Here is a 23,718-nt window from a genome sequence, read left to right on the forward strand (position 1 = left end):
TCACTAAATTTGAGAACCTCTTTATATACGTGGATGCCGTGATATCAAACTGTTTGTTAAAGATGAGCTGCCAGGGTAAATCAGATATCATTCCCTCAAGGTCTTATGTCTGATGAACAGGGCTAGGTCCAGACTTCTAATGTAAACATCACTAGCGAGGTCAGCAGGAGAGGCTTGCTACCTACCTCCGTGTCATCGTGATGGCCATAGCTATGAATGCTGATCTGTCTATTACGAGGCTGTGCTGTCAGTCGTGGTGTGTTGACAGTGAAGGGTGATAGTAATTAGATCCCCCCCGTCCCCCGTCCATTTGCTACCGTCCAAATGAGTTACTCTGAATCTATGAAGGACCAATTCTCCAGTCTAGATGGATCGGGCATTGGGTTGGTTCTCCAGTCCGGATGGATTGGCAGTTGGTTGGTTCTCCAGTCCAGAAGGATCGGCATTGGGTTGGTTCTCCAGTCCGGATGGATTGGCATTGGGTTGGTTCTCCAGTCCAGATGGATTGGCATTTGGTTGGTTCTCCAGTCCAGATGGATCGGCATTGGGTTGGTTCTCCAGTCTAGATGGATTGGCATTGGGTTGGTTCTCCAGTCCGGATGGATAGGCATTGGGTTGGTTCTCCAGTCTAGATGGATTGGCATTGGGTTGGTTCTCCAGTCCAGATGGATTGACATTGGGTTGGTTCTCCAGGCCAGATGGATTGGAATTGGGTTGGTTCTCCAGTCCAGATGGATTGGCATTGGGTTGGTTCTCCAGTCCAGATGGATTGGCATTGGTTTGTTCTCCAGTCTATATGGATTGGCATTGGGTTGGTTCTCCAGTCCAGATGGATTGGCATTGGGTTGGTTCTCCAGGCCAGATGGATTGGCATTGGATTGGTTCTCCAGTCCAGATGGATTGGCATTGGTTGGTTCTCCAGTCTAGATGGATTGGCATTGGTTGGTTCTCCAGTCTAGATGGATTGGCATTGGGTTGGTTCTCCAGTCCAGATGGATTGACATTGGGTTGGTTCTCCAGGCCAGATTGATTGGCATTGGGTTGGTTCTCCAGTCCAGATGGATTGGCATTGGGTTGGTTCTCCAGTCCAGATGGATTGGCATTGGGTTGGTTCTCCAGTCCAGATGGATTGATATTGGGTTTGTTCTCCTGTCCAGATGGATTGGCATTTTGTTGATTCTCCAGTCTATATGGATTGGCATTGGGTTGGTTCTCCAGTCCAGATGGATTGGCATTGGGTTGGTTCTCCAGGCCAGATGGATTGGCATTGGATTGGTTCTCCAGTCCGGATGGATTGGCATTGGGTTGGTTCTCCAGGCCAGATGGATTGGCATTGGGTTGGTTCTCCAGTCCAGATGGATTGGCATTGGGTTGGTTCTCCAGTCCGGATGGATTGGCATTGGGTTGGTTCTCCAGTCCAGATGGATTGGCATTGGGTTGTTTCTTCAGTCCAGATGGATTGGCATTTGGTTGGTTCTCCAGTCCGGATGGATTGACATTGGGTTGGTTCTCCAGTCTAGATGGATTGGCATTGGGTTGGTTCTCCAGTCCAGATGGATTGGCATTGGGTTGGTTCTCCAGTCTGGATGGATTGGCATTTGGTTGGTTCTCCAGTCCGGATGGATTGGCATTGGGTTGGTTCTCCAGTCCAGATGGATTGGCATTTGGTTGGTTCTCCAGTCTAGATGGATTGGCATTGGGTTGGTTCTCCAGTCTAGATGGATTGGCATTGGGTTGGTTCTCCAGTCCAGATGGATTGGCATTGGGTTGGTTCTCCAGTCTAGATGGATTGGCATTGGGTTGGTTCTCCAGTCCAGATTGATTGGCATTTGGTTGGTTCTCCAGTCCGGATGGATTGGCATTGGGTTGGTTCTCCAGTCTAGATGGATTGGCATTGGGTTGTTTCTCCAGTCCAGATGGATTGGCATTGGGTTGGTTCTCCAGTCCAGATGGATTGGCATTGGGTTGGTTCTCCAGTCTAGATGGATTGGCATTGGGTTGGTTCTCCAGTCCAGATGGATTGGCATTGTGTTGGTTCTCCAGTCTGGATGGATTGGCATTGGGTTGGTTCTCCAGTCTAGATGGATTGTCATTTGGTTGGTTCTTTAATTGATTGAGCACCTTTCATTTCAAGGTATTCGCAGATGTTATGTTCTCACTTAGGTAGAAGTCAAAATGCCTGATTTCTCTGCATAAAATATTTGAGGAAACAGTAGAAAGCAGAGACAGCTGTCAATCACAGTACATCAATTGTTTGCTCAAACATGACCCTCCCACCATATTTTACCACAACCCACCGGGGTGAGGTCTATTCCAGGTCAATTCCAGCCAATTCTGGAATTGGAATTCCAATTCTAAATATCTTCAATGCTTTTTAATTCGGAACATTTGGAATTGGATTTTGGTTTAATTTCTGAATTGACCTCAACCCTGCAACCCACTGAACACTGATAGTTCGGGTTGTGTAATACCCCCAAGCTTAGCCTTGAACGCCATGCTCTTCACAAGACAAGATTTGGAAGGATAGCCCCGCGAGACGACCCTCACCCTGATTCTCCATTTTCCCACTAGCTACTAATCATGATAAAGGTTAGATGTGAGGGGAAAAAAACATATTTTCTTCACTGAATTGAAATATAACTCCCAGCCGCCAGCCTCCTCAACCCTTCCAAACATAAATGCTCTGCTCTCAAGATTAAACATAATTGATTCCAGTAATATGATTGGAAGAAAAACAGAATGACGTTTATACATTCTAAATAGCTTTTAGGGGTTAGATAGATATTCATTTAGTTTATTTTGTGTAAACATTTGAATGAATTTAATGTACCAGGTGGTCTACATCAATCAGTACATCAGGTGCTGCTGCTCTCTGTTGATCATATATGCATAGTCACTTTAACTACACATTCATGTACATACTACCTCAATTGGGCTGACCAACCAGTGCTCCCGCACATTGGCTACCCGGGCTATCTGCATTGTGTCCCACCCACCACCCACCACCCGCCAACCCCCCTCTTTTACGCTACTGCTACTCTCTGTTCATCATGTATGCATAGACACTTTAACCATATCTACATGTACATACTACCTCAATCAGCCTGACTAACCGGTGTCTGTATGTAGCCTCGCTACTTTTATAGCCTCGCTACTGTATATAGCCTGTCTTTTTACTGTTTTATTTCTTTACCTACCTATTGTTCACCTAATACCTTTTTTGCACTATTGGTTAGAGCCTGTAAGGAAGCATTTCACTGTAAGGTTACATCTGTTGTATTTGGTGCACGTGACAAATAAACGTTGATTTGATTTGAGGTAGCAGGCATTCAAGATGGTGTGCCAGAAGATGTCTTTTATTGGATGGTGGTTGAGAATTTCTGTGTTTTTTACTTGAAACGGATGTTTTTACTGGTCTCTTGTTTGTTTTTTAAATGTTCAATGGAGATTCTCCATTGAGCGTCGTGCTTTTCAGTCCGGGAGTAGGCCTAATCTGGAGTTGGAAAACCGACCCTATGCTTCTTTAACAGCGGTATTACAGACATATCAACTTTTCTGTATGTCTTTCTATCAGTCCATTACACCAGTGAAAAGAACATCTGCTGCCTGCACTATAGTGGGCTATGGATTTTTCCGGGGGTTCGGGTTATGTCTGGAGGAGGTAGTGACAGTACAGCAACCTCTCTATACTGTATACAACTATTGTTGTTTTCCTGCAAGAAAATAGGCCTAAGGATTTCTTATTTATTTTGATGAAATATGAAGGCTGAAACAAATTACTATGCTAATGCCTTTACTATGAGAAATTAATTCATTAAGCCACTTTCAACTGTCCGTCATTCAAAGCTGTAAAACAAAGAAGTCTGAAAAAAAATATATATATATTACGCAATACAGACACTAATCCATGTATAGTTTTCTAATGCTGGATTAGCTAGATGTTAAACTTCACAGCTTCTATTCCATCACATTACAGGGATTTTATATTTTAGTCTTATATAGAGAGTATTATGAGTATGATCTTATTTTCATGAGTAACTATTGGAAATTAAATTAAAAGGATCTGGCTTCTGGTTGAATTAATCTCCATATTAACATTTCATTATTGCAGCACCTTATCTGACTATCAAATCATTTCTGGGTAACAATTAAGTACCTTACTGTGATTGTTTTCAATTAAAATGGTTAAAAAAAATAAAAAAATAATATAGCTTCTTAGCAAATAGCAATTTCTCAAGCAATCATTTTTCTAGGACTGTGTGGGAGTGGTCTGAGTGGGGAGGGGAAAACTGAAAACAGGCTGTTATTGGCAGAGAGGGAGGGAGGGATGGGGATGGAAGAGGGATGGAACTCTCTTATTTGCCGCCTTGATGGCGTCACCAGGCAGGCCAGAACTCCATCCCACCAAAACAGGCTGAAATATCAGACAGTCTTTTCAAACAGCTCTTACACTAAAAGGGCATTATCATAATTTTCACAGTATTATTACAACCTCATAGTGTGGAAATATATATTTATATCTGAATGTAAGGTAAAATACTGGAAGAATATTAATACTGTATAAATCTCTCTTACACTGATAAAGTACCTTCTACATCAGACTGTAAGCAAGGGAGGATAGGCGGCCAGTAAATAGGTAGAAGATACACTATACAGCTGGATAGAAATGAGTAATACACATCTACAGTACATTACAAATACTGTTCGCTCATAATGAGAAGAATCTTCAAAATCATCCAAGAACAATTTAACTCTTTTTTTTCAAATCAAATGTTTTATTTGTTATGCATTTTAATTTCCCAAATGTATGATGACTCAGTTCCATTGATGAGACAAGTCTATATATTATAATAACTCATATTTTACATTCTCAATTTTATTATTTACGAAAATCCTCAAACGGACATAATGAACAGCATTTTATTTCCCTTTTTATAACATCGATTCCCAGTCACATTGAAAAGTACAGCAACAGTGAGCCACATGGAGAATGTTCTAAAATAAAGGCTGACACAATGATTGATCCCACAACAATTTCTCTCCATAGGGAACGATCAAAATATATTTTATTGCAAATATCAAAACATTGGAATGTATTTCAAGGTTTAGCGTTAAGTTTACCCTTTCACACTAGTGTTAGTTGTACATTCTCAGTCAGCAGATCGTATTACAACGGAATATATGGCTGAAAAGGCACACTATTCCCTATACACGCTCAGAAGAAAAGGTGCAACCTAGAACCTAAAAGGGTTTTACGTCTGTCCCCATAGGAGAACCCTTTGAATAACCTTTTATAGTTCCAGGTAGAACCCTTTAGAGTTCCATGTAGAACCCATTTCACAGAGGGTTCTACCTGGAACCAAAAAGTGTTCTCCTACGGGGACAGCCAAAGAACCCTTTTGGAATCCTTTTTACTAAGAGTGTAGAGCCCTAATTTTGACCAGTAATAGGGTGCCATAGCACTAGCAGGCAGTGGTCATTTTCACAAGACTGGACTGCATGCCCCACTGCATGGTGGGATTCTTCCTGTGCATAGTGCTTTGTTTCACACCTCTTTTCGGCAGGACAACAACGTGGCTAGTTATGAGTTAAAAAATAGCTTCAAGGTGTTAAGCAACATGCCAGAGATGTTACAGCAATCCAGTTGTTCAAATAAAAGTCATACATCAATCTCAATAACTTCTACCGTTTGACAGACAATTCAGTTGAACGGAGTGAACTATTTGACAGGTTTAATCTGAAACAGGATGTGTGATCTAATCTTAAACCCTGACCACACTAGAAATCTCCCCATATCATTGCGTGAAAAAAAATTCTTTGAAGAAGTAAACATCTTTCTCAGACTAATTATACATTTTATTGTATTATTATTATTATTTTTTTACATTTTAATGTATATATCATATAATAATCACTTATTTTTTAAATATCACCATACCCATGTTGATCGTTTTGACATGAACATGATGTCAGGTAAAACAGTCATTCCGTCTTTGGACAAAGTATGTGTTTCTGAGGCTTTAAAATATATATATATTTTTTTGTTTTAACCTTTATTTAACTAGGCAAGTCAATTAAGAACAAATTCTTATTTACAATGACAGCCAAACCCGGATGACACTGGGCCAATTGTGCGCCGCCCTATGGGACTCCCAATCACGGCCGGATGTGATACAGACTGAGGCTAGCCTAGTCCCAGATATATATGTGCTATCTTGTTCTAGTTTCAAGTTTTATTAGTCGTATGTACGGGATACACAAGGGATACACCCTCCAATGAAATGCTTACTTCCAGGTTCCTTGTCGACAATGCAACAACAATAATAAATAATAAAAGATAAGAATATGAACAGAAAGTAAATGGCTCAGTAGAATAAAATAAACATTTTAGCATAAGTATAAAGTATGATTTTTGTCAAGATGGCACAGGCTGGAACATACTGTACAAATAGTCGGCCTATGACATCACCATTTGTTTGGATTGAATAATCTCTGTAAACTTTGATGACATTTTCCCTCATGTTTTTTTCTCTTTAGGTTAACAGCAATTTGAACCCTGAAGCGCAAGAATTCGTACCAGGATTGAAGCACTGAGACTAGTCTTCTGATGAACAAGTTATCTGTCCACACTGAAGCCAGCGTAGGAAGATCTGTTTGAGTTTTGTTAATCTGTTGCACTTAATGTGTTGCCAAAGTTTTCCAGCTAGCCCTGCATGGTTAACGTTTTGAATAATGTTGTGTATATAAATCATATGTTTTTTTGTAACTCTTCTGAATGTTAAAACAGGGTAGGAGCCAGAAGACCTTTTATTTCCTTTTTGAATATTATAGGCCTATGTTATGTAAGTAGTTCTAACATACCTCCCCCATCAAATAATAATTTTCTGTTCAATCAAAATTATTGGTTCATTTAAAAATCAGAAGACATTTTTCATTAGATCTTGGTTTGCATTATGAATTCCTTTTATTGAAATGCAGATTGTAAATAGTCCGGGTGGCCATTTGATTAATTGTTCAGCAGTCTTATGGCTTGTGGGTAGAAGCTGTTAAGGAGCCTTTTATTTTCATTGCTCCTCTACTTCCTGCCATTATCGTTCAGAGCCTGGTGCTTGATATCCTACTGCCATGTAGATGTTGACTTTAGATTTTTTTTAAATGCACATAAAAAGTAAAACTACTGTATAAAAATGTACCAAAAGTATTGCACAAACATACAAAAAAAACATATATATTTTTTTCTTAAAGTATTTGAAAATAAATATTGATGGATGGACTATATATTTGTGATTTCACAAAAAAATAAACATGGCTCCCTCATAAATGTATACTCTTGAATACCCTGTTTTCATATAGTAAACAAACCGCAATCGACTTTTACTTTGTACAAAATTATTGTAGTTTACCTTTCACTTCCGGTTCCGGTTTAGACGCCTGTGAAGGGCGCTAGCTCCTTCGCTACAGGTTACGGTAAGATACTTAATGAATAAAGTTGCATACCGATATTTATGTCAAGTCTTTATATGTATTCACTAATTATCTTCAGCTTTCAAAAATTGCTGGTTTGTACGATAGCTAGTTATCGAGCTAACATGAGAGGAAGTTAGCTTGCTTACGTCAACGTTAGCTTTGCTAGTTCAGCCAGTGTCAGTTTCGTTTTAGTAAATTTATCCTATTCATTTCGATGGTCTACAATATCTATCTAGCTATCTATGTCATTTTTATCACTTGCATGAGCAACCCTTTCAGGCCTATGGTTTGGCTCCATGTCAGGGCTAACTAACGTTCGTTCAGCCAGCATTTGCCAGATGACGTTAGCTAGCATGACGGTTCGGACAAGGCCTGCCGGTTATCGCCAGCATGTCACCTACAAGGAATCAGCCAAGATAGACCCCGCCCCCAAGTTTCCTGATATTGAATCCATATTCCCCTAGATTACTTCTTTGACCCCTCATCTCTTCACTGGCAACTTTCTTTACAGAGATTTGATACGTTTACGTTCCAGCATGTCTCACAACTACTCCTACAGACGACCACCACCAGCTAAAGATCTAAGAGCCAGCGCTTTTGACTCTCCAGATCACCTGCACCCTGGAGACCACGGTCACAATGTTTACAGATCGTCCCAGGAGCCACCGTCTCATTCCACAATACCATCCTACCCATCCTCCTCATCCAGAGCCTCCGCTGCCAACGAGTCCCCTTACTCCTTCTCACTACGCCAGTCAGACCCTTACTCCTCTCTAAGCCGGTCAGACCCTTACTCTTCCTCTCTAAGTCGGTCAGACCAAATTCTGACCCTCCTGAGCAGCTGTGGGCTCGAGCCCAAAGACTTGTCTCTACTAGCCGAGATGCCTGAGGAGCTCATCACTGTGGAGAACCTACCACGTCTGCTCCTGGAGATCAGAAAGAAGAGGGCGACACAGCAGCCACCATATCCAGCTATGATCTCTTACCCCCCTGCTGCCACATCTCGCCCCCCCACTGCTACCCCTCCTCCAGGCCGTGCGTGGGAGCAGGGTGACCAGAGTCGTTCTCAGCCATTAGACTACCCATTGGACCCCCACCACGCTCTTCCCCCTTCCCAACTCCTTCCCACAGAACAGGCTGAGCCCTGGCAACTAGATCGTCATGGCAACCCGATGCAGTACACACGCTCTCGCCTAGAACCTGTGCCTGTCCGAGTTGTGGACTACCACTATGGTAAAGAAACTCCCAGAAGTTACCAAACTCCTAGGTCCACTTACAGCATGGCCCAAGGAGGAAGCAGCAACAGCTGGAAACCCCCCAACTCATCCCAACCAGCAGTAGATTACAGGTACCCACCACCACCAGCTACAAACTACAGACCACGCCCAGACCAAGATGTCCCAGTTGTCACAATCAAGATGGCCACCTCTGGCAACACTCCCACCAAGAAGGCTGCTCTTGACTTCCACGGAGAAATCCCCCAAACGTTTCCTTATTCGTGCTCTCTCTGCGATATTACTGTGCTCTCTGAAAAGGTAAGTAGCTTACTCCTCTTATTTCTGTTGAATCTGCATTATCTGGGTCTCAGGTAGGTTCATGTGTGTGTGAAAGGGTCCAACGTGTATGAATCTTAAGCCTATTTGTGCCACTAATAATACACAGTTACTGCTACGTATGTTAGAATACAGCCTATGCATTATCTTAAATATGAACAATCAGTGAGTACTTATTTTTTTGGTCATTTTTGTTGTTGTTGCAGTTCTGGTTCACACACATCAATGGAACTCAACATGCAGACGGACAGCTCACACTTCTTCAAATGTGAGTAATCACATACTCAATATGTTTTTCCAGTTCTCCACTCAACAGCATGACACAAGCATTTTGCTATATATCTGCTAAATATGTGTATGTGGCCAATACATTTGATGACGTTTCGAACTCTTACTGTCAATATTGATATTGTAATAGGCCTAGCTTAAATCGATTAAGTTCCTAAATTGTTCAGCTTTTTAAAAAATCATTCCATCTCTTCTTCCTGTGCCTACGTTTTTAGGTATCCTGAATGGGATTGCCAGATGCAGACCGCCAGAAGGTAAGTGAATATCTCTCTGTCTCTGTGTGTGTGTGCTTGGTATTAATGTAGCATAGATCTTAACTACAGGCCTTTTAATCCCTTTAGTGGTGACGACCACACAGACAGACCAAGGGTTGAAGAGAAGACTGGTGGACCTTCCCATAGGTCTATTAACTACTTAGGTAAACTAACTGCATTAGCTTGCCTCTACATAATACAGTGCCTTCAGAAAGTATTCATACCCCTTGACTTATTCTACATTTTGTTGTTACAGCCTGAATTCAAAATGGATTAAATATACTTTGTTCTCTCTCGCCCATCTACACACAATACCCCATAATGACAAAGTGAAAACATGTTTTTTGAAATTGTTGCAAATGTAATGAAAATGAAATACAGAAATCAAATTTACATAAGTATTCACACTCCTGAGAACGACAGACTAACCTTGTCAGCTCAGGGATTCGATCCAGCAACCTTTCGGTTACTGCATGTTAGACTCACCTTTGGCAGTGATTACAATGCATGTTAGACTCACCTTTGGCAGTGATTACAGCTGTGAGTCTTTCTGGGTAAATTTCGAGGAGCTTTGCACACCTGAATTGTACACTATTTGCACATTTATTCTTTTTTAAATTCTTCATTCTCTGTCAAGTTGGTTGTTGATCATTGCAAAACAGCCATTTAAGTTTTGCCATAGATTTTCAAACTGATTTAAGTCAACTGTAACTAGGCAACTCAGGAACATTCAATGTCATCTTGGTAAGCAACTCCAGTGTATATTTGGCCTTGAGTTGTAGGTTATTGTCTTGCTGAAAGGTGAATTTGTTTCCCAGTGTCGGTTGGAAAACAGACTGAACCAGGTTTTCCTCTAGGATTTTGCCTGCGCTTTGCTCTATTCTGTTTCATTTTATCCTAAAAAACTCCCTAGTACTTGTCGATGACGAGCATACCCATAACATGATGTAGAAATACCATGCTTGAAAATATTAAGAGTGGTACTCAGTGAGGTGTTGTGTTGGTGATGCCCCAAACATAATGCTTTGTATTCAGGACATAAAGTAAACATTTTGGCCACCTTTTTAGCAGTTTTACTTTATTGTAAACCGGATGCATGTTTGGAATATTTTTATTCTGTACAAGCTTCCTTCTTTTCACTCTGTCATTTAGGTTAGTAGGTAGCCTAGTGGTTAGAGCATTGGGACAGTAACGGAAAGGTTGCTGGATCGAATCCCTGAGCTGACAAGGTTAAAGTCTGTTGTTCTGCCCCTGAGCAAGGCAGTTAACCCACTGTTCCCCGGGCGCCAAAGACATGGATATTGATTTAAGGCAGCCCCCCTCCATACCTCTCTGATTCAGAGGGGTTGGGTTAAATGCGGAAGACACATTTCAGTTGAAGGCATTCAGTTGTACAGCTGACTAGGTATCCCCCCTTTTCCCTTTAGTATTGTGGCTTAACTACAAAGTTGTTGATCCTCAGTTTTCTCCAATCACAGCCATTAAACTCTGTAACTGTTTTAAAGTTACCATTCACCTCATGGTGAAATCCCTGAGAGGTTTCCTTCCTCTCCGGCAACTGAGTTAGGAAGGACACCTGTATCTTTGTAGTGACTGGGTGTATTGACACACCATCCAAAGTGTAATTAATAACTTCTCCATGCTCAAAGCGATATTCAATGTCTGCTTTATTTTATTTTTACCCATCTACCAATACGTGCCATTCTTTGTGAGGCATTGGAAAACCTCCCTGGTCTTTGTGGCTGAATCTGTGTTTGAAGTTCAATGCTCGACTGAGGGACCTTACAGATCATTGTATGTGTGGGGTACAGAGATGAGGTAGTCATTCAAAAATAATATTAAACACTAGTATTGAACACAGAATGAGTCCTTGCAACTTGTTAAAGACATTTTTAATCCTGAACTTATTAAGGCTTGCCATAACAAGGTGGTTGAATACATATTGGCATTTCAGCTTTTCATTTTTCATTAATTTGTTAACATTTCTCAGAACATAATTCCACTTTTACATTATGTGTGCAGGCCAGTGACACAAAATCTCAATTTAATCCATTTTATATTCAGGCTGAAACACAACAATGTGGAATAAGTCAAGGGGTGTGAATACTTCCTGTATTATTCCTGTATTACTTCCTGTCCATTTTATCAAACACTTTTATCAAGCATACATTTTGGTATTTCGAATTTTAAATATTATTTTATTTTACCTTTATTTAACTAGGCAAGTCAGTTAAGAACAAATTCTTATTTTCAATGACGGCCTAGGAACAGTGGGTTAACTGCCTTGTTCAGGGGCAGAATGACAGATTTTGTCCTTGTCAGTTCGGGGATTCGATCTTGCAACCTTTTGGTTACAAGTCCAACGCTCTAACCGCTAGGCTACTTGCCGCCCCAGAACTCTGGTGTTGGTAGCGCCATGTTCTACAAACAGCCACACAGGACCATTTGCTTTGACGGTATATGTCTGATTTATTCATATAACATATTAACGTGTCAGTAACTTACCTTTTATATTGTCCTGTAGGTAAACCGTCAAGTAGCGGCTCTAGAAAAAACGTAGACACTAAGACAAAGGTTACAAAGGTATTGTTGTTCTTCCTGTTGTTCTGGTTTATTACTATCTAGTTTCCCCCTTTTTTTAGTTTTCACATTGTCTGTTTACTTGCCATAATTTTCTAGGGGAGTGGCAAAGTGGTTTGTGCCAAATTTACCGCCCGGTGTCTCAACGAAGATGGTTTGAAGGACCTGATTAAACCGTTTGGTGAAGTTGTGAAAGTCATCATGTTCCCTGCTTTGGTAAGAAGACTAGTAGCCTATTCATTCTGCCATCTATTCAAATACCTAATATATGTGTTTTCTATTCCTATGAAATGGGTCAAAAGTCTTGTATTGACTGAATAATAATTGAGAAAATCTTATATTCATCATCATGTAAGTATAGAAATAGAATCGCCACCCATCATGGCCTCATTGACTACAATAGGGATATCCATTCTAGTTATAATGTTTTCATGGTTCTTGTAATGCTGCATCTTCAGGCGTTTGTGGAGTTGGAGTCAACGGACCAGGCCGCCGATATTGTGACATACTACCTCAGTAACCCAGTGATGGTGAAAGGAGGACAAGTCACCTTCTCTGTCTCGTCAACATTTAATTTCCTGCAGGTACATTTTTACAAGATTAATTAATTTACTAAATCTTTGTTAAATTTGGTTGAAAGGGTAATTGAAGATTTTTCCCTAAAACAACCACACACGCACACAGTATTATTCAATGAGTTAAATAAATCCATTTACGTCCATATAGAGTTCCCGGGTGTTGAGTTTTTCCCCTGTGCCTCCTGGTAAAGAGTCTGCCGCGTGGAAAAGAGAGTTACTGGCCGTAGCGGAAGGATTTGGACCTGTGGAGCACTCTCTATTCTTACCTACGCAGGTATTAAACAGCATATTGCTTTGAAATTTTTAGGGGTCTTTGTTATAGTATACTACAATTTGCTTACCGTGTATTCTGTCCTCTTAGGCATTTGTGGAAATGACGAATGCACTGGATGCACAGAAGCTTGTTGGACACCATACGTCCAAACACCTGAAAATAGATGAGATACATATTAAAGTGGCCTTCTCATCAGAGTATAATACACTTCGGTAAGTTGATGCGTCCCCTGTTGTGCTATTACCTTTTGTTTTGCATGTAAACATGCATTAATTATGGCTTCTGAATTCAGATTGTCTGTCACTGTTATAACCACTGTATTAAAGGAGAAATAGTTCATTTAGACTCTGTAAAAGCCAGAAAACATGGAAATAAAAGTGTTGTCTGTAAACCTTTTTTCCATCACATCATGCAGGACCATGTCTGAGAGGAAGTCTTCAGACAGGAAGTCTCCAGACAGGAGCAGGAAGTCTGAAGACAGATCTAAGAGGAAGAGAACCCCAAGCCCCAGAAGGCGGTCCCTCAGCCCCAGGAGAGATTCACCAACCTCCTCAAAAAGGAGGAGGAGTAGAGAGAGGGATAGCGACCGTCACAAAGAACGAGTGAAATCAAACAGTGGGGGTAAAAGCAGGCCAAAGTCCCCCAGAAAACAGAGCTCCAGTCGGTCCTCCAGAAGCCCTCGCAGGCCAAGGTCCCCCAGCAAACAGAGCTCCAGTCGGTCCTCCAGAAGCCCTCACTCCCATACTAAAGAGCGGGTGTCCAGTGAGAAGGTATCCCCCATTTCCACATCCACTCGCTCACAACCTCCCATCAAGAATAAGGCCACATCCCAGTCCTCCACTGTGATGGAGAAGTCCAAAAAGGCTGTCGACATGATTGACCAGAGCAAGCAAGAAACTGAGACCCAGGACAGCCAGGAGGATGGAGCCATGGAGGCCTGTGAAATGGACAGTGACATCGAGGGGATGGCCGTGTATGGGGAGGATGGGGAGGAGAACTCTGACATGGGAGAGGAGGGAGAGGTAGAGGAGGAAGAGGAACCGCAGGAGAGTGCTGAGGACTTGATCCAGGAGTTTAAAGAACTATGTGAGCCCAGGCAGAAAGCAACCTCTGGGACTGTAGATGATGCTCCTACAGAAGAGCTATCAGCTACTGGGTCAGAACAGGGGAAAGAGCTCTCAGTTACTGGGTCAGAACAGGGGAAAGAGCTCTCAGCTACCGGGTCAGAACAGGGGAAAGAGCTCTCAGCTACCGGGTCAGAACAGGGGAAAGAGCTCTCAGCTACCGGGTCAGAACAGGGGAAAGAGCTCTCAGTTACCGGGTCAGAACAGGGGAAAGAGATAGATGGTGAAGACCAGAAAGGAGATACTTCATACATTGATGATGAGGTAAAGTACATGTCGGTCTTTAACATGTAGTTCATCTATACATGCTCTGTCAGGTCTTTAACATGTAGTTCATCTATACATGCTCTGTCAGGTCTTTAACATGTAGTTCATCTATACATGCTCTGTCAGGTCTTTAACGTGTAGTTCATCTATACATGCTCTGGCAGGTCTTTAACGTGTAGTTCATCTATACATGCTCTGGCAGGTCTTTAACGTGTAGTTCATCTATACATGCTCTGTCAGGTCTTTAACATGTAGTTCATCTATACATGCTCTGGCAGGTCTTTAACGTGTAGTTCATCTATACATGCTCTGTCAGGTCTTTAACGTGTAGTTCATCTATACATGCTCTGGCAGGTCTTTAACGTGTAGTTCATCTATACATGCTCTGTCAGGTCTTTAACATGTAGTTCATCTATACATGCTCTGTCAGGTCTTTAACGTGTAGTTCATCTATACATGCTCTGTCAGGTCTTTAACGTGTAGTTCATCTATACATGCTCTGGCAGGTCTTTAACGTGTAGTTCATCTATACATGCTCTGTCAGGTCTTTAACATGTAGTTCATCTATACATGCTCTGGCAGGTCTTTAACGTGTAGTTCATCTATACATGCTCTGGCAGGTCTTTAACGTGTAGTTCATCTATACATGCTCTGGCAGGTCTTTAACGTGTAGTTCATCTATACATGCTCTGGCAGGTCTTTAACGTGTAGTTCATCTATACATGCTCTGGCAGGTCTTTAACGTGTAGTTCATCTATACATGCTCTGGCAGGTCTTTAACGTGTAGTTCATCTATACATGCTCTGGCAGGTCTTTAACGTGTAGTTCATCTATACATGCTCTGGCAGGTCTTTAACGTGTAGTTCATCTATACATGCTCTGGCAGGTCTTTAACGTGTAGTTCATCTATACATGCTCTGGCAGGTCTTTAACGTGTAGTTCATCTATTTAACAAGTCAAATTGAAAAAAGGCAAGTAACATAGTTCCAATATGTAAAATACAAGGTGTCATGTTTTGATGTTTGTTCCCCTCAGCCTGATTTCCCAGAGGACCTTGAGAATCTTATTACATTGGATGAGCTGGAGGAGGATTCCTCAGGTGATAACCAAGGTGACTTATTACTCAACCCCTAGCAACCCGACCACAGATTCCATTCAAACTTCAGCACTTTTAAAGAAAGAGTAGCATTGTTATAAAGGTCATTGATTGTATGTTTATCTTACATTGCAGATAACCAGTCAACAGATGAGATCAAGAGCAGATCCAAGAGCAAGGTGAGCAAATGTGTATATATTTTTTAATTATTGTTTCTGATGTGTTCTGTGAGTCAGTACTGGTCATCTGTTTAGAATTGTTCATTCAACCTTCTAACTGGGGAAGATTGGTTTTAAGCAATATATCAGACTAACACCATATATACGATCTGGGTTGAGTGGGTTCGTTGCAGCTTTAGTTAACTATTGTCAATAAGGTTTGTTACAACCACACCTGAAAAATATTTTCATTTCAGCCCTCAGGACGTGATCAGACACCTGGTAGAGTGATCTACGTCAAAAACCTTCCCAGAGGCTTCTATACGGATAGTGACTTCCTGAAGATTGTTAAAGGCTTTGGGAGAGTGCACCGCTATTTGCTCCTTCGCAACGGTGAAGAGGTATTTTCCCAACAGAAGGAAATCTAAAATGGAGTCGATCCTAATGATGTACTACAAGGCTGATCACATTTTGTTGTTTCCAGTAACCATGGTCTCTCTCCTCTCTCTCATCTCTCTCAGGGCTTCATTGAGATGGAGAGGTCTTCTGATGCGACAAAGGCTTTAAGAGAGCTGCGTTATAATGGCTGTAAATTATACGGCCAGAAGTTGATCATCCTGCGGTCTCAGAAATACAAAAGACTAACAACAGGGTTGGTGCTGCTCTGCTAAACAGACGTATAACACACTCAGTCCCATTCCCGTGTGGGAGCCACTGATAATTGATGTTTCTCTGTCTCTTCTGATAAAACATGATCAGACAGGGATATTTTCTATGTGCAGTGATTTCTGCCTATCTATCTTAAGGTAAACGTTTCTAAACTTATATAATTCTGGACTAAAAAGGAATTGTCTTATTTTGTCAGGTGGAAACCTGAATCTGATTCTAAAAGTGATCGGAAGAAAGATCACTTGAGTACTAGAAGCAGTAGCAGGATAAGGAGTGGACGGACCAGCAGTCACTCAAAGTCAGTGGCTAAGGACGACAAGACAAAAGAGAAGGACGACAAGACAAAAGAGAAGGACGACAAGACAAAAGAGAAGGACGACAAGACAATGGAGAAGGACGACGAGACAATGGAGAAGGACGAGGAGACAATGGAGAAGGACGAGGAGACAATGGAGAAGGACGAGGAGACAATGGAGAAGGACGAGGAGACAATGGAGAAGGACGAGGAGACAATGGAGAAGGACGAGGAGACAAAAGAGAAGACATCACGACAAGTACGCTCCAAGCCAGCCCAACACTGTGACAAGGAGGACATAGGAGCGTCTGAAGGGAATATTGACAAATCCTCCAACAGTGAAGAACAAAAGGATGCCCCTGTCCCTGCTGCTGAGAAAGAGAAGCAGGCCTGTAGCAATGAGGATAATGCAGAAACCAAGATGGAGGATAATGTGGAAACGGGACCAGATTCCATGAAGACTGGTATGGAGTCATCGTTCCAGGCCAACAACCCAGTAGGTAAGTGTTTGGATGTGATTTATAGCCTCACTGCACTCACGGTAGCTTGGTCCCAGATCTGTTGTCTCTTTCTATAGCCTGGTCCCAGATCTGCTGTCTCTTTCTATAGCCTGGTCCCAGATCTGCTGTCTCTTTCTATAACCTGGTCCCAGATCTGTTTGTGCTCTTGTCAACTCCATGGCATGACAATTCTATAAGGAGTAGGCAAGAGAGCACAATAAGACTGGCACCCAGGCTACTGCCATGTCTCCTTTCAAGAAAATTAACAAAATTACCTTTTTAGACTTCATCGCTGAAACAACTATTTTAATTTGTTTGCTTTGAAAACACTACCGAGTTGTGCAGCAATGAACTAGTAAGAGGCATTGTCTTTATGAAGTACAGTACTATGTTTTCTAATGCGTTTGTTACAGGAAGAGAATTCATTACACCTGTCATGGGCTACTTCTGCGACCTGTGTCAAGTCATCTATGTCAATGAGGACGAAGCAAAGAACCAACACTGCAGCAGCCTCTGTCACTATCTGAAGTTTATGGTAAAGCACCGGAATCCTGTTGAATCTCATCACAATTAGCTCACTTGAGTTTTCTTTATTTCTATACTTATGGTAAAGAAGCAATGGTTGGCCGACTGCTCTTTTTATAGTCCCTATTACCAAATAATGTAAGTCACAGGTGTGTAGGTTTGAAAAAGGAGGATCGTGGAGGGGATAGGTCGCGGATATCAATTCTTTAAATTATTCAACCAACATTTCTGTGCAGTTATTTGCTGTGTACATTACATGTTTACCTGGACGATTACTGAGCTGTATAATTTATGTTGTCTCACAGGAACATTCAGGTAAAGACACAGCCTCTAGCTAAAAAGATGTCCCATCTCTGGAGGAAGTTGACAAGATGACAGTTTTAGGCCCAATTTGACAGGAAGTGTACAAGTGCACACCTCCGGAGGAGTGTGGAGAATCTGGATTTTTCTTTATATTGCACACAAGAAGAACGGCACGGGTTTACCTAATCCACGAGAGGCTCTTTGTGAAACTCATCCTAGAACAATAAATGAGATTGCAGATTACGTTAATCTGTATTGGTTTATATGAACAAATGTTCAGCACCTACCTACATATATTGTTATGTTTGTGTTAGAATAGCTCAGATCTACTTTCTGTAACGTGAATTGTTCGGTTTTCCCATGTTATTTGTTTTCAAGATTTGTTTGAATTTGAACTGCATTCTAAACGATTGTTAATAAACGTGTTTAATTATTGCATTTTTGTAATTTAACATTCTTCAAGCAAGATAACATCACCGCCTTCTAGTTTGCTCTAGTTTCAGGATTATAATTAATGAGGTATATAAACCCTGGATGGCTGACGCTATATATTGGCCAATGAAAGGCTCTGAAGCCACCGGTCGGGCATATTGGCACTTGTCAGTAGGAGCAGTCCTCCATAGGAATGAATGGAATTCTACAGTATTTCAAGTAAATTACTAAGTATTATATAGGTATATATATATTTTGTAGTAACATTAGTACTTTCTACAAATTATACTTAAAAGGAAAATGTTTATTTTATTATGTTTAGCTCACATAATTTAAGTGCATTAAGATGTCTGTAATAGAATAAACGTGGCAAAAACAAATGTAGATATTTAAAGGAATTTCTATATCTTCCAAAATGTTTTGTTACAATAGTGGCTTCAAAACAGTGCCCCATGTCAGTCATCTATTTGTCAACAGCTGGTGAGCGATGTCTAATATTAAAGGAGTCTCGAGGTATTGCTCACCTGAGGTAGAGTACCTTATGATAAGCTGTAGACCACACTATCTACCGAGAGAGTACTCGATATTATTTGTAGCTGTCTATTTACCACCACAAAACGATGCTGGCACTAAGACCGCACTCAACCAGCTGTATAAGACCATAAGCAAACAAGAAAATTCTCATCCAGAAACGGTGCTCCTAGTGGCCGCAAACTTAAATCCGTTTTACCTCATTTCTACCAGCATGTCACGCACAACCAGAGGGAAGTCCACACACGGAGACGCATACAAAGCTCTTCTTCGCCCTCCATTTGGCAAATCTGACCATAATTCTATCCTGATTCCTGCTTACAAGCAGGAAGTACCAGTGACTCGCTCTATACGGAAGTGATCAGATGACGCGGATGCTACACTACAGTACTGTTTTGCTAGTGTAACCGATGTGAAATGGCTAGCTAGTTAGCTGTGGTGCTTACTAATAGCCTTTCAAACGGTGACGTCACTCGCTTTGAGACCTTGAAGTAGTGGTTCCCCTTGCTCTGCAAGGGCCGCGGCTTTTGTGGAGCGATGGGTAACGAAAGTAGGAGGTCGAAAGGGGGGTGAATGTAACCGATGTGAAATGGCTAGCTAGTTATTGGTGGTGCGCACTAATAGACTTTCAAATGGTGACGTCACTTGCTTTGAGACCTTGAAGTAGTGGTTCCCCTTGCTCTGCAAGGGCCGCGGCTTTTGTGGAGCGATGGGTAACGATGCTTCGTGGGTGACTGTTGTTGATGTGTGCAGAGGTTCGCGCCTGGGTATGGGCGAGGGGACGGACGTAAAGTTAAACTGTTACACTAGCACAGACTGGAATATGTTCCGGAATTCATCAAATGGCATTGAGGAGTACACCACCTCAGTCATAGGCTTCATCAATAAGTGCATCGACAACGTCGTCCCCACAGTTGACCGTACATACCTATCTCAACCAGATGCCATGGATTACAGGCAACATCCGCATCAAGCTAAAGGAACTGTCGCTTTCAAGGAGTGGGACGCTAATCCGGACGCTTATAAGAAGTTCTGCTACGCCCTCAGACGAACCATCAAACAGGCAAAGCGTCAATACAGGATTAAGATTGAATCCTACTACACCGGCTCTGATGCTCGGATGTGGCAGGGCTTGAAAACTATTACGGACTACAAAGGGAAATCCAGCCGCAAGCTGCCCAGTGACGCGAGCCTACCAGATGAGCTAAATGCCTTTTATGCTCGCTTCGAGTATTTTACACAGGTGCTACTCACTGTTTATTATCTATGCATAGTCACTTTACCCCTACCTACATGCACAAATTACCGACTAACCTGTACCCCGGCACACTGACTCAGTACCAGTACACCCCGTATATGCACTCAGGCTATCCGGAAGGCCAAAGTTAGTTACTTTAAGGAGCAGTTCTCTCTCTGTGGGTCTAACCCCAAGAAGTTCTGGAAAACAGTTAAAGACCTGGAGAATAAACCTTCCTCCTCACAGCTGCTCATGTCCCTTAATGTTGATGATGTGGTTGTTACTGACAAGAAGCACATGGCTGAGCTCTTTAATCAACACTTCATTAAGTCAGGATTCCTATTTGACTCAGCCATGCCTCCTTGCCAGTCCAAGATTTCCTCATCTCCCATCCCTTCAAATGTGACTATCCCCAATGCTCCTTCCTCTTTTTCCCCTGCCCTGCTACAAAGTTTCTCCCTGCAGGCGGTCACTGAGTCCGAGGTGCTAAAGGGGCTCCTTAAACTTGACCCCCCCAAAAAAACATCTGGGTCAGATGGTTTAGACCCTTTCTTCTTTAAGGTTGCTGCCCCTATCATCGCCAAACTCATCTCCAACCTTTTTAACCTATCTCTCCTTTCTGGGGAGGTTCCCATTGCTTGGAAGGCAACCATGGTTCGTCCTTTATTTAAAGGGGGAGATCAAGCTGATCCTAACTGTTATAGGCCTATTTCTATTTTGCCCTGTTTATCAAAAGTGTTGGAAAAACTTGTCAATAATCAACTGACTGGCTTTCTTGATGTCTATAGTATTCTCTTGTGTATGCAATCTGGTTTTCGCTCAGGTTATGGATGTGTCACTGCAACCTTAAGGTCCTCAATGATATCACCATTGCCCTTGATTCTAAGCAATATTGTGCTGCTATTTTTATTGACTTGGTCAAAGCTTTTGATACGGTAGACCATTCCCTTCTTGTGGGCTGGCTAAGGAGTATTGGTGTCTCTGAGGGGTTTTTAGGCTGGTTTGCTAACTACCTCTCTCAAAGAATGCAATGTATAAAGTCAGAAAATCTGCTGTCTCAGCCACTGCCTGTCACCAAGGGAGTACCCCAAGGCTCAATTCTACGCCCCACGCTCTTCTCAATTTACATCAAAAACATAGCTCAGGCAGTAGGAAGCTCTCATCCATTTATATGCAGATGATAGTCTTATACTCAGCTGGCCCCTCCCCAGATTTTGTGTTTAATTCTCTACAATAAAGCTTTTTTAGTGTCCAACAAGCTTTCTCTACCCTTAACCTTGTTCTGAACACCACCAAAACAAAGGTAATGTGGTTTGATAAGAAGAATCCCCCTCCTCCCAAAGGTGTTATTACTACCTCTGAGGGTTTAGAGCATGAGGTAGTCACCTCATACAAGCCTTTGGAGTATGGCTAGACGGCGCACTGTCCTTCTCTCAGCACATATCAAAGCTGCAGGCTAAAGTTAAATCTAGACTTGGTTTCCCCTATCGTAATCACTCCTCTTTCACCCCAGCTGCCAAACTAATCCTGATTCAGATGACCATCCTACCCATGTTAGATTACGGAGACATAATTTATAGATTGTCAGGTAGATGTTCTTTACCATTTGGCCATCATATTTGCCACCAATGCGCCTTATAGGACACATCACTGCACTCTATACTCCTATGTAAACTGGTCATCTCTGTATACCCGTCACAAGACCCACTGGTTGATGCTTATTTATAAAACCCTCTTAGGCCTCACTCCCCCCTATCTGATATCTACAGACCTCATCCTCCACATACAACACCCGTTCTGCCAGTCCTATTCTGTTAAAGGTCCCCAAAGCACACACATCCCTGGGTCGCTGCTCTTTTCAGTTTGCTGCAGCTAGCGACAGGAACGCGCTGCAACAAACACTCAAGCTGGACAGTTTTATCTCAATCTCTAAATTCAAAGACTCAATCATGGACACTCTTACTGACAGTTGTGGCTGCTTTGTGTGATGTATTGTTGTCTCTACCTTCTTGCCCTTTGTGCTGTTGTCTGTGCCCAATAATGTTTGTACCATGTTTTGTGCTGCTACCATATTGTTGTTATGTTGTGTTGCTACCATGCTGTGTTGTCATGTGTTGCTACCTTGCTATGTTGTTGTCTTATGTCTCTCTTTATGTAGTGTTGTCACTCTTGTTGTGATGTGTGTTTTGTCCTGTATTTATTTAAAAAAATGTAATCCCAGGGCCCTGTCCCCGCAGGAGGCCTTCTGGTAGGCAGTCATTGTAAATAAACAATGCCACTTTATATAATGTTTACATACCCTACATTACTCATCTCATATGTATATACTGTACTCTATACCATCTACTGCATCTTGCCTATGCCGTTCGGCCATCGCTCATTCATATATTTTTATGTACATATTCTTATTCATTCCTTTACACTTGTGTGTATAAGGTAGTTGTTGTGGAATTGTTAGGTTATATTACTTGTTAGATATTACTGCATGGTCGGAACTAGAAGCACAAGCATTTCGCTACACTCGCATTAACATCTGTTATCCATGTGTATGTGACAAATAAAATGTTATTTTATTTGATAAGCATTTGTTCTTAAATGACTTGCCTAGTTAAATAAAATAAATATTGTTATTTTATTGTGTTACTTATTACTTTAGGTTATTTGGAAAATATTTTCTTAACGGAAGTGCTGGCTAGCTACGTTAGCTTGCTAGGTACATCAACAGCTTTAGGTGGGTTGTTTTTAGGCAGAACAGTGCCGTAATATCTAACAATACACACATTTTGTTATGTTACGGGCTTATTCTAAAATTTATTTAAAAAAATAAATAATAATACCTCATCAATCTACCGGTACACACAATACCCAATAATGACAAAGCCAAATGAGAAATGTTTGCAAATGTATACAAAAGAAAACAGAAATATCACATTTACATAAGTATTCAGACCCTTTACTCAGTACTTTGTTGAAGCACCTTCGGTCTTGGGTATAACGCTACAAGTTTGGCACACCTGTATTTGGGGAGTTTCTCCCATTATTCTCTGCAGATCCTCTCAAGCTCTGATAGCTATTGTTCCACTAACTACCTGACATGAGTGCTAGCTAGCTACATTAGCTTGCTAGGTACATCAACAGCTTTAGGTATGTTATTTTTAGGCTCAACTTCCAAGATTTCCACCAAGAACGTTGCCTCCGATCATCACTCTCCATCGCTTGGGCAAGGGACATTTAAGGTACACTCAGATGTGAGGATGTAAAACATAATTCGAGGGTTGAGAGCCGTCTAGTTACTTCACATTTGGACCGCAACCGATATTCACGTAATAATAATGAATTTACCTCGTCCACAAATTGGTGAAAACAAACAATCTTTCCCCTTGACCCCCAGTGTAAAAGACCCAATTTTGTAGTACATTTTTTGTTTTACAGAAATAACAAAACATGCCGAAAAGCTGTTGTGTTGTTCAATGTCGATGTAACCAGGTAAAAAATCCCTTGTTTAGTATCCTCCGTTTCCACTCACTACGTGTAGCTGTATAGTCAGTTTGTTTGTTGTTGGTATTGGCTACCTTAATGTTCTGGTT

The 23,718-nt window shown here is 41.6% G+C and overlaps 2 protein-coding genes across 3 annotated transcripts in view; both read left to right on the forward strand.

Annotated features, from left to right (window-relative positions):
- Positions 1-7,325, forward strand: part of LOC120047885 (polyadenylate-binding protein-interacting protein 2-like) — a 30,434-nt gene extending 23,109 nt beyond the window's left edge. The window contains exon 4 of the mRNA XM_038993465.1: positions 6,538-7,325. Within this exon, the coding sequence (XP_038849393.1) occupies positions 6,538-6,594 (57 nt within the window). The 3' untranslated portion in view covers positions 6,595-7,325. The remainder of the gene's footprint in view (positions 1-6,537) is intronic.
- A 95-nt stretch (positions 7,326-7,420) lies between these two features.
- Positions 7,421-18,369, forward strand: LOC120047883 (matrin-3-like). Of its 2 annotated transcripts, XM_038993457.1 has the most exons (18): positions 7,421-7,467; positions 7,979-9,002; positions 9,227-9,288; positions 9,524-9,562; positions 9,650-9,726; positions 12,087-12,145; positions 12,242-12,358; positions 12,601-12,726; positions 12,869-12,994; positions 13,082-13,206; positions 13,410-14,382; positions 15,421-15,496; positions 15,617-15,660; positions 15,897-16,040; positions 16,161-16,291; positions 16,505-17,103; positions 17,517-17,638; positions 17,934-18,369. In XM_038993457.1, exons 2-18 carry the CDS (start codon positions 8,004-8,006, stop codon positions 17,964-17,966), a joined length of 3,852 nt encoding a protein of 1,283 aa, XP_038849385.1. In that variant the 5' UTR covers positions 7,421-7,467; positions 7,979-8,003; the 3' UTR covers positions 17,967-18,369. The 2 variants fall into 2 exon arrangements, with proteins under 2 accessions (XP_038849385.1, XP_038849386.1); XM_038993458.1 differs by lacking the exons at positions 7,421-7,467; positions 9,650-9,726 and having other exon boundaries at positions 8,748-9,002.
- Positions 18,370-23,718: the final 5,349 nt, after the last annotated feature.

This window comes from Salvelinus namaycush, chromosome 5 (genome assembly GCF_016432855.1).
Source record: "Salvelinus namaycush isolate Seneca chromosome 5, SaNama_1.0, whole genome shotgun sequence".
Taxonomy (NCBI): Eukaryota; Metazoa; Chordata; class Actinopteri; order Salmoniformes; family Salmonidae; genus Salvelinus; species Salvelinus namaycush.

Coding starts and splice junctions, on each gene's coding strand:
- LOC120047883 (XM_038993457.1), top strand. CDS start 8,004: ATGTCTCACAACTACTCCTACAGACGACCACCACCAGCTAAAGATCTA. Junction 12,359..12,600: donor TCATCATGTTCCCTGCTTTG/GTAAGAAGACTA, acceptor CTGCATCTTCAG/GCGTTTGTGGAGTTGGAGTC. Junction 16,041..16,160: donor TCCTTCGCAACGGTGAAGAG/GTATTTTCCCAA, acceptor CATCTCTCTCAG/GGCTTCATTGAGATGGAGAG.